The following is a 10,996-nucleotide window of genomic DNA, read 5'->3' as shown; positions in this document are numbered from 1 at the left end:
AAGCTTCACAGACTCCTTGTAATTTCAGTGTTTTGGACGAATCCGTGTACCTTGGAGTATGCGAGTCAGAGTCTCTCTTTGAATATTCAAGAGAGCTGTTTTTCAAGTTTTGCCTGCACGCCATTACAAGCTCCTGATCTTTGGACGCCAGGTGGTGAGGGTGGTGGGTAGCGAGGTGGATCTCCTAGTTAGTCTGCTCCTGGGTCTGGCCAAGGTGGTGACTCAGAGATCCAGTCGCGGGCCGTCGGGTGTTAAGAACGTTCTGATTGCCTGCTCCTCCTCTGACAACAAAATCGTACCCATGTTCCCAAGGAGGGGGAGCATGCAGTTTCCACAAGTAAATTGGATGTTTTCCATGACCATTGTCACTGCAGGCGCTGAAGTGCATCATAGACATGGAGAATGGTATTTTTATTTGTGTTTCATTTATTGTTCTGTATTTAATAACATTATTTATTGAGAATGCACATTAATAGGGCTTGGAGAATATTTCCACTCGACAACGAAGGGTTAGATGCAGAGTAAATCTCCCTCTACACAAAACTAAGGAACAGTCCTAGAACTGGTACAGCACTGGATATATGCAGAATAAACTCCCTCTCCACTGTCCCATCAAACACACCGAGGGCAGAAGCAATACGGGTTAGATACAGGCTATATTTTTTGACAAACACAGTAAGGAAGGACAGGGTGTGAGAGAGGGAAAGGTGGAGAGACGGAGGGTTGAGAGAGGGAATGAGGAGAGAGAGAGAGATTTGGAGCAAGACAGGGACTGTTCCATAAAGTAAGAGCAAAATACAGCAGCAGAGAGAGAGAGAATTTGAGGCAGGGAAAGAGAGAGCAGAAGGCTGAAAGAACATTAGAGCAAGAGACCGAAAGGAAGCTAGACATAGAAACAGAGACACAGGCAATAAGAAAGGCAGACAGAGATGCAGAGATAAATTGTTAGAGAGGGTGAGAAAGAAGCAAGTTATATTGATATAACGCTTTTAAGTTAGTGAGTGGTGAGGCAATGGAGGGATTTGAAAATAAGGATGAGAATTTCAAAACCAAGATTTTGCTGGACCGGGAAACAATGTAAATCAGCGAGGATAGGCATGAAAGATGAGCTGGGTTTTGTGCAAGTAAGGACACGGCTAGCAACGATTTGGATGACCTCGTGTTTAAGGAGGGTAGAAAGTGGGAGGCCAGCCAGGGTACATTAGAATGGGTTTCTAGAGGTGGGCTAAGGTGGTTCTGTCGGGAGATGTTAAAAAGTTGAAAATATGCCATCTTAGCGTTGGCACAAATATGTGTTCTGCAGCTACCTCAGGTTGCAGACAATCTGGTTCATCTTCAGACAGTTGCCAGGTAGATCAATGTAGTCAGTGACTTGGAAACCGAGTTTTTGTTTTTAGAAGTTCCGCCTTCCCAATATTTAAATGGAATACATTTCTGTTCTTCCATTGCTGGATGTCAGATAAGCAGTCTGATAATTTATTAACAGTAGAGATGAATAGAGAGGTGGTGGTGGTACGTTCGAGCTGTATGTTTTCAGCGTAAGTGTGGAAATTAGCAGCGTACTATCAGAAAATGTAGCTGAAGGGCAGCATGTATACAAAAATACGTGGGGGATGAGGATAAATCCTTGGAAGACACCAGAGGTAAAGGTGTAGGGAAAGGAAGAATATCCACTGCACGCGATTCTATGGCTACGATTAGATAGATAAGAATGGAATCAGGTGAGAGCAGTCCCAACCAGATGGACGTCTGTGGAGAGGCGTTGGATGATGATGGTGTGGTCAGCAATGCGAAAAGTTGCAGACAGGTCGAGAAGGATGGCGAAGGATACTTCACTTTCGTCGCAGCCATAAAAGGTGTCATATATGACTTCGATAAAGGCTGTTTCAAGTACTGTGGAAGGGGTGGAAACTTGGCTAGAGTGATTCCAAAATGATGTTGTGGGAATGATGGCCATTCGATTTGTGAGGCTGCAAGAAATTATAGGAATATGGGTGGGGAAAGGGGTTAGCACTAGAATGGTGCATGTGAAGTAAATACCAGGTTAAGGGTCGTATTTCTTTTTATCAGAGGTGTGATGATGCAAATTTCAAGACCAGAGGCACAGAACATGAGGAGAGGAAACGGTTAACAGTATCAGCTGACAGGCCAGCCAGGAAGAAACATGGCCCACTCCAGACCAGCAGCCACCAAGCTGAGGCGTCCTGGGATTACGGCTACTGTGCAGAGCCCGGGTCCACTGCCTCACCCAGGGTCCCATGTCCCTGCCCGAGCCCCTCAGCTGCACTCGTCCAGACGTGTATCTCCCGCCCATCACCTGCTGGTGCAGGGAGAGAGAGAGATAGCAGCAACAGGTGGAAAGAATGGAAGGGAGATAAGCTCATTAAAGAGTCTCCAAAAGAAAAATAATCAACTCACACTAGAAGATATCCAGCAAGTGCAGCATTTTGGCTTTTCCAAGAGCATTTTTCTTCTGAGTAGATGTGAGGTGCTCAAAATCGAACCAGTGGAGTTAGAGTCGAGACTGTGGCCGCAGTTTCGCAATCTGTCCTGCGGCGGGTGTTCAGAAATTCCTCCTGCCTCCTTACTCCTCCCACCACCACCCCGACCCCGATCCCAAAACTAGGGGTACTTACACATCCCCAACGTTTCCTGGTATCATTCAGTTGATTGAAGGCTGGGACAAATATTATATTCATGGTTTGGAAACACTAGGATCCGCCTTTTGGCTGCTCTCAATTGTGTTGTTTATTCATTGATTGAATAATTAATGCGACTGGATATTTCACCACGGTCTTGACCTGCTCTCTGAACTTGGACTGTGTCACACCATAAATAAACGTGTTTGTGCAGCAACTTAAAACCTGAAGCATCCATCCGACTTGTTGAAAGATATACTGGGAATCATTGTAATAATTGTTATTTGTCCCTGCAATGTTATAATATAAGAATTCTATAACATTTACCAGCCACAGAAGTATGAAGCTGCCAGATATGGTGAAGAGTAAAATCACAGACTTCCTTCTGCTCTCCATTTCTGGGTCACTGTGATTCTCTCCTTTGTTCCGACCCCTCAGTTCCTTACGGACACGGCTGACCACTAAAATGTGTCTGACTGTCAGAGCATTGAGCAACAAAATTAAAGCAAATGGGAGCAATGGTGTTAAAACTACATCAAACCAATCAAATCCCACCCATCCGGGATCAGTAAAATAGCTTAGTTTTGTAGAACAGCCCCATGGCACATTGTCGATTATTTCTCTAGGTTCATATGCAAAATAGAAGGGAGAATTTCTTAAACAGAGCAGAATGCAGGCTGTTGCTAGAATCACAGCTGCAGTTTTCTTTGTGCAATATTTCGTTTTCAGCTTCTGGCAACAAATGGCCACAAATCGATCAAAGGAGAAAGTGACAGTGAACCACACAGAACAGTCTGTCGCTGCACATATCAGGGCACCGATAAGACTACACACAGGGGTGATGTGCAGGAAAGATCCCAGGAAATAATAATAACCAATCCTGAATAGTATGACTTCAGTGAGAATGACCAACAGATCCGCCGTTGCCATGGCCACCAGATAGCGTGTGGTGCAGGTGGAGAGGCCACATTTTCCCCGGGACAGGATCACAATCGCCAGTAAATTAACTGTAAGACAGAAAAGGGAACAGAAGACTGGAAATTACTGACCAAACATTCTCCATGTCTGACCCAGGCAGTAAGGATAGGATTTGTACTAGAGAGGGTACAGAGGAGATTTGCCAGGATGTTGACAGGATTGGAAAAAATGAAGCTATGAGGAAAGACTGGATAGACTGGGGTTGTTCTCCTTGGAACAGAGAAGGCTGAGGGGAGATCTGACTGAAATGTACAGCATTTTGAGGGGCCTGGATAGAGCGGAGGTGACGTGCCTATTTACCTTCGTGAGTGAGGAGGGGGCATAGATTTAAAGTGATTGGTAAAAAAGTTAACGGGAGATGAGGAAAATCTATTTCACCCAGAGGGGTGGTAATGATCTGAAACACACTGACTGAAAGCGTAGTTGAGGCAGAAACCCTCAACGCATTCAAAAGCAGTCTGGATATGCAACTGAACCGCCCTAAGCTGCAGGGCTACGGTCCAAATGCTGGAAGGTGGGATTAGAATGGGCGGATCGTTTTTCGACCCCTATAGACACGATGGCCCAAGTGCCCTCTTTCTGTGCGTTACACGTTCTATTATCCTATGATTTTAGCATCAAAGTTAGATGGATTGGGAGTGGGTTACATGTTCAGGATTAAAAACCTCAACCTGGACCCCAACTCATCTCTCTTGAGCTCACTTCTGGGTTCAGCAGAATCTGGAAAGGGGACAAACAAGCGTTCCCAGTAGGCGGGTTGAAACTTAAATGTTTTTATGAGGCCGGATGCCTCTGATTTAATTCATTTTACACTTTTCACTGTTATAACACAAGTGACATATCATGAAAACTGTGACTGCAATCAGGACAGTTACCTGCTACTGGTATGAACTGCTCCCTCGGGATTGGACTCCTTCACACTGGCGTCCCAACTTCTGTAGGATCGGACTCATCACCCCTGAGATATGACTCCTATCCCTGGATTGGGCCTCCTTCCAGGCTCAGACCAGCTCTCCCCTGGCCAGACCACCCTCCGGGATTTGGAAGCTTTCGGAATTACGTTCCCACATCCTGTCTTGGATCAGACACTGCCCCTGACTTCTTCCACTAACCGGAATCGGAAAATGATGTCGGATACGCGACCCCTCCCCCGGCTTGGGGGTCTGACATCCAGCTCCCAAGCACTAGCTCACCCTCCTCCACTCCCAGTGACGCTGTTTCAGACATCCACCATTAGTCCGACCAACAATATAATGACTAATTGAAAAATGCAGCACTATTCCTTATTGATTTCAGGAGATCAAGGTTAGAGATCTCAGAGTAGGATGTGGAAATTGAATTGAAATCATAAGTGACCAGAAGCTCAGGTGTACGTAGATTTGTGTAGTTAGATTTTCGTTTGACTTGATTATTTATGTACTGCATTTAGTAGCACATGCATTAGCATGGGCGAGGCAGTGGCGTGCTGGTACTGTCACTAAACTAGTTCTCTCGGGGACGTGAGTCCCAATCCCACTATGATACATCGTAAAATGTGAAATCACATAAAAACTAGTCTAATGCCGATTGTTGTAAAGACAACCATCTGGTTCACTGCTGTCTTTTACGGAAGGAAATCTGCTGTCCTTAACTGGTTTGGCCAATCTATAACTCCACACCCTGTGGTTGACTCTTAATTGCTCTCTGAAATGGTCCATTATGTCAATCAGTTCAACAGCAATTAGGGATGGGCAATAAATGTTGGCATAGCCAGTGACGCACACATCCCAGAAACGGATCAAAAATCTTGATATTAACACTTGACAATTTTGCATTCTGTATTAATTAAATCACTGCTAAAGTAATGAATATTGAGCAAGTTATAATTAACGAAAACATAATTATTAGTAAGTACAGGTTTTCATTTAAATATAAATTTATTTTCATTTTAAATGTATAATTCAACATCAGCTAAATTTGCTCAAAAAATGATATCTTCTGGGATCACTGATGAAGCCCATGGAAAGGTATTGCATGGACCTCGAGAGTTAGTCTTTACTGAATGGATAGCTTGTTTAAGATGAGATTAAGACTCAGTATGAAACTACTCCATTGTATTTGTTTTTATTTTTTGCCTGAGGAACGGAGCCCAATTGGCCGTAAGAGCAAAGCATGATTAAGAACTAATTAAATTCACTTAACAACAGCGAAAGCAAATGATTAAATTAACAACAGCCTGACTCTGAGGTGGTGTGATGGCCATCGGGGGGTTAAAAGCTGCAATATTTAAAGTTTCAGTGCAAAGAAACATTGGATGACATCGGAGATAATGCAAAGTCCTCCACCTACCGGAAAGAGTGAGTATTGCATCACTCTGCCGCCAAGCTCAATCAGCAAGCATACCTGCTAGAGCTGTCAGGTCATATTCGCCAGCTAAATTATAATTATACTTTAATTGCGAAACATTATTTACTGTCAATGAACTTTCTGGAATTATTAATCATGTATTTTTATGCATTCACTGATTTACTCTCATAGGATTGTATTAATTGTCTGTGCTAGACCTTCAATGGCGACCCAGATTGGATGAAACCAAACAGGACTACTTAATAAAAAGCGATCTTAGTGTGGGTTTTCAGGCGAACAATATCAGTAGGAGGTTTTGCAGGATCATTACAAACCATGGTAACTGGTTGCATTAAAATGAGATCATTAGCCTCTCAGTTTAAGAAATACCTCATTCCGAGGCTCAAAACAAAGCATCCGTCAAAATGAACGTGCCATATTTGGGTACGTGATTGGTTTCATTCAAGAGCGAGTGAAGGTCAGGAAGATTTCGGACCTTCTGTCGTATGACATATATTTGTGTGCCTTGGAACACAACAAGGCCGTCAAGGATAGCGATCAAATAATCTAGGAGTGAGAACAGCTGGTAGAAAAAGAGGGGTAAAAAAGGTTCAGGAGTTAGAAATTTTAAAAAATCAGGAAATATTAAACATTGTCTGTTGAAAGGATGTTTAAGAGGCTGACGTTAAGAATTTGGTTGTAGGCATGTCGATGGTTGTATTCAAAAAAATTTCGTTTAAATATGATAATGTTACTAGTTATTTGTGTTCTTGTCAATCCTGAAAACAAAAATATCTAAAAGGTTGGAAATACAGGCTTAAAATGATTTTTTTCACCCATTGAGGAAAAATTTCAAAAAGAGTTAAGCAAGCTGATGCATTTGAGAAAGCTTTGCTCCTCCCCTTGAAAACAAAAACAAGTCAAAGCTTTGTGTTGATTGCACATCATGGGTTGGACACGATCGAGGGTCATATTAGCCACAGTGGAGGGGAATCCTCGGCTGAGCAATGCTGAGGCCATTTCAGAAGCAGTTGTGTGGAAGGTAGAAAGCAACACTGGGCCAGACGGAACGGTGATGAAGAAACTGGGAGAAAGGAACAGAGTCATTCCAGGAAGCATAGTGGGAGAATTTATAATCAAGGTAGCTAAGGAAGTTAGTGGGATTAAAGTAGCTATCAGAAAACAGCCAATCCGGTGAAATCGAAGTGAAGAAGTGCAAATGGACTTCTGCAGGCCACCTGCAAGCACAACAATTTAGGTAGGCACGCATATTATGGGGTAGTGGGGTTAGAATGAACCAGTCGTTGAGAATTCAGCGTCTGAAAAAGGAAGGAATATCTCTGATGGGAGGAGCTAAACGTTCAAATATGAGTGAATAAATTCAACAAATAAAGTTGAAAACATTTAAGCTAGAGAGGGAGAAGTTATTTGGTAAAGTCATCAAAGACAGGGTAAACTCCCTGGCTCAGATGAATTACGAGCATACGAACATAAAAATTAGGAGCAGAAGTAGGCCATTCTGCCCCTCGAGCCTGCTCCACCATTCAATAATACCATGGCTGATCTGTTTGTGTTTCGAATTCCACGCTCCCTTCTACCCCGATAACTGTTGATTTCATTGCCAGAGAAGAATATATCTACCTCCTCCTTAAAAATATCCATGACCAGACCTCCACACCTTCTGAGGCAGAGAGTTCCAAAGTCGCACAACCCTCTGAGAGAAAGAAATTTCCTCATTTCTGTCCTAAAAGGGCGACCCCTAATGTAAAAACCGTGCCCCCTATACTGGACTCACCCACAGGGGAAACATCCTCTCCACATCCACATTGTCAAGACCGGTCAGGATCTTATAAATTTCAATCAAGTCTCCTCACTCATCTAAACTCCAGTAAAAGCAAGACCAGTCTGTCCAAGCTTTCCTCGTCAGACAACACATATCAGTCTATAAACGTCCTCTGAACTGCCTCCAACGCATTTACATCCTTTCTTAAGTAAGGAGAATAAGATTGCACAGAGTATTTAAGATGTGGTCTCACCAATGCCCTGCATATCTGAAGCATAACATCCTTACTTTTATGTTCAATTCCTCTCGTAATAACGGTTAGCATTCATTAGCATTCTTTATTACCTGCTATACATGCATACTAACTTTTTGTTACTTCTGCACGAGAACACCTAAATCCCTCTGCACCTCGAAATTCTGCAGTCGTGCTTCGTTTAAGTATACCTTGTTTATTTATCATTATTATTCTTGCCAAAGTGAACAACTTCACATTTTCCCACATTATCCTCCATCTGCCAGATTTTTTCCCACACACTCAACCTATCTATATCAGTCTGCAAACTCCTTATGTCAACTTCACAACATACTTCCCTGCCAGATACATTCTAAAAAAAAAACTGTAGGGATGAAATAGCAGTGGCAAGATCACTTGCTCATTAATAATCTTCAGAATAGGCATTGGTTCCAGAAGACTGGCGGACGACTAATGTGAGTACTACATTTGAAACAAAAGATAGAACAAGTACATGACACATTAGATTAGTTAACATAACTGCAGTGGTTGGAACGACAATTGAATCCTTATTCAAACATGTAACAGATAAAAAAGCTAGAAAGATATAATATAATAAAGAGTAGTCACTATATATTATGAAAGGAAGGTCATAATTGACCAACCTTATTCAATTATTTGAATAATATGAGAAAGAGTAGGTGCAACTAATGCTGACGATGGCTCGTTCTTCGCAGACGAACATCAAGGGAAGATTTCACTCGAAGGTTGCTGGAATGCTCGCTGGTGGCAAAACCGCCCAATTCTAGATCTGGAGGCTCTTGAGCATTTTGGGCACAGGAATGCTTGACCTTGGGGAGCCCGTGCTGAAACAGCATCCTTCCGTTTTCAACGCTTCTCTCCCTCAGCTTCGCGTTTTAGGGACTCAAACATGCATGCAGTATTCCTGATTTTTGAGCGCCAATTGTTCTGGTCAGCAGCCTACTGCCCCCACTTCTGTTGTTCAATGTCAGTCAAGGGGAGTTGATTCTTTAGCCGGTCTTTGAACCGTTTTCCTGCAACACATCAATTCTGCTTCCCGAGGCAAAGTTCTCCATACAGAAATGCATTTGGCATTCTGATGTCCTCCATGCCGTGTCTAGCGCAGCTGTCAATGTAGGAGAATGCTTTCAATATTGGGGAACTTTCCTCTTCTAAGGAATTCAATATTTGGAGTGTAGTCCTGCCGTTTTATATTCATGAAGGAGCGTCAGCAGCATTGAAGGATGTTTCAACTAGCTTAATAAGTCTACTGTACAGGATGCTAGATTCTGAGCCATGTACGAAGGAGGCTCGTGATAACAACAGTTCTGGACAAATAGATTGCCATGGAAATGTGCAAGGAATGATTTATCTAGACACGTTTAGAGAGGCGACCAAAAGAGATCTTGGCTTTGGCCAAGCGATTGTCAATATCTTTGCTGATGGAGGCATCATTTGAAATAACGCAGCCCAGATATGTCAACTTGCTCAACAGTGTTAAGACCTCCGTCATCGGTATTGATCAGTGATACATTATAATTTTCACGGGGTGGAGTTTAGAACAACACTTCTGTTTTATTCAGGCTGATGGTACCGCCGAATACCTTTGCTAATTCTGGTAACTGTTCACGATGAGCTTCCCTGCTTCCTGTGTCTGGGAAAAAGGGCACAATTATCAGCAAATTTCCTCCTACAGCCAAAAGACTTGCAGGTTGATAGGTAAATTGGCCATTGTAAATTGCCCCTAGTATAGGTCGGTGGTAGGAATATTGAGGGAAATTGTGGATGTGGTAGGGAATATGGGAGCAGTGCATAGTTAAGGGCGGCACCGTGGTGCAGCAGTTAGCACCGCAACCTCACATCTCCAGCGACTCGGGTTTGGTTCTGGGTACTGCCTGTGCGGAGTTTGCAAGTTCTCACTGTGACCACGTGGGTTTCCTTCCACAGCTGCAGGCCTGCAGCTTGATAGTTAAATTATCCCTAGTGGTGATAGGAGAATGCTGGGGGTGTGATAGGGAACGTGGGGTTAATGTAGGATTAGTATAAATGGGTAGTTGTTGTCGGCACAGACTCGGTGGGCTGAAGGGCCTGTTTCATTGCTGTATCTCTCTATGACTCGAAGTTGAAGTGCCAACATGTGCGATCCTGTTACTTTTGCAAGTGCCAATATTGGTTGCAGATTGAAAAGACCGCCATCGGATCAGAAGCGGTTGCGTCAAATCTCTCTTGGCCTCCTGAAACATAATGATGAAGAACACTTGAAAGATGGTAAATGCAACAACGCTCAATTGTTTTACCCTAATGTAGACATAGAAGCAGTTAGAGTTTCATTCGGTTTCAACTGATGTTTATGTCCTAAATGCAGTTGTCGGAGTATATTCAGGAACTTACCTGGGCAACCCAATCTGCAGTTTTTGTACAGCTGGTGGTATACAAGAGCAGTGGGAGTTCCAGCAAGGACACATATAGGCCGTTATTCTGTTCTCTGCATTTTTCTTGGTTCTGTCACAGTACAACGACCATATCCATGGTTCCTCTGCTTAGCCAAAACCCACACTGAATTCCAGAGAGCGTATCCTCAGCAATTGCTCGTAAATGTCTGCTTGGTAATGACCTTGCTAAGATTTTGTTTGCAATGGAGAGCAAGTGAATTCCTTTGTAATTTGAGCAGTCCATCTTTTTTCCCTTGTTTTTCTACCCGATCTGGGAGTCGGAGAACACGCGCAGGAGACAGTAGGGCGCGCGGAGCACTTATAAAATAAAGCCCGAGGATCGACGTGCAGTCTAATCTACGTGGGAGTCGGAGCGGACATGCGTGAGAGACTTGGTTGCAACGGGACAGGACAACATTTTGGGCTGCTGTGAGCCAACGCGCGATCAGTGTGAAGAAATTGAGCGAAAAATAATAGTGACATCACAGGAAACTAGTAAGTTTATTGGCCGGTAAGTGCTTAGTGTAAGGGACACTGTGTAAATAGCCAGCTAAGGACACCGGGGTTAGGGAAGGTCTATAACCAA

At 43.3% G+C, this 10,996-nt stretch overlaps 1 protein-coding gene across 1 annotated transcript; it reads right to left on the bottom strand.

Annotated features, from left to right (window-relative positions):
- Positions 1-2,735: 2,735 nt before the first annotated feature.
- On the bottom strand, positions 2,736-10,443 carry LOC137381102 (probable G-protein coupled receptor 139). The gene is made up of 3 exons (XM_068053491.1): positions 10,370-10,443; positions 10,131-10,276; positions 2,736-3,646 (listed from the first exon to the last, which is right to left on the bottom strand). Exons 1-3 carry the CDS (start codon positions 10,441-10,443, stop codon positions 2,736-2,738), a joined length of 1,131 nt encoding a protein of 376 aa, XP_067909592.1.
- Positions 10,444-10,996: the final 553 nt, after the last annotated feature.

This window comes from Heterodontus francisci, chromosome 21 (assembly GCF_036365525.1).
Source record: "Heterodontus francisci isolate sHetFra1 chromosome 21, sHetFra1.hap1, whole genome shotgun sequence".
NCBI classification, from domain to species: domain Eukaryota; kingdom Metazoa; phylum Chordata; class Chondrichthyes; order Heterodontiformes; family Heterodontidae; genus Heterodontus; species Heterodontus francisci.
Note: the sequence above shows the minus strand (reverse complement) of the source record. Positions and strands in the feature narration are given on the sequence as shown.

Excerpts from the sequence above, each read along its gene's own strand:
- LOC137381102 (XM_068053491.1), bottom strand. The coding sequence starts at position 10,443 with ATGTGTCCTTGCTGGAACTCCCACTGCTCTTGTATACCACCAGCTGTA. Across the intron at positions 10,277-10,369 it reads CTGCAGATTGGGTTGCCCAG|GGTAAAACAATTGAGCGTTG; the intron begins GTAAGTTCCTGA and ends TGTCTACATTAG. Across the intron at positions 3,647-10,130 it reads CAATATTGGCACTTGCAAAA|TTAATTTACTGGCGATTGTG; the intron begins GTAACAGGATCG and ends TCTGTCTTACAG.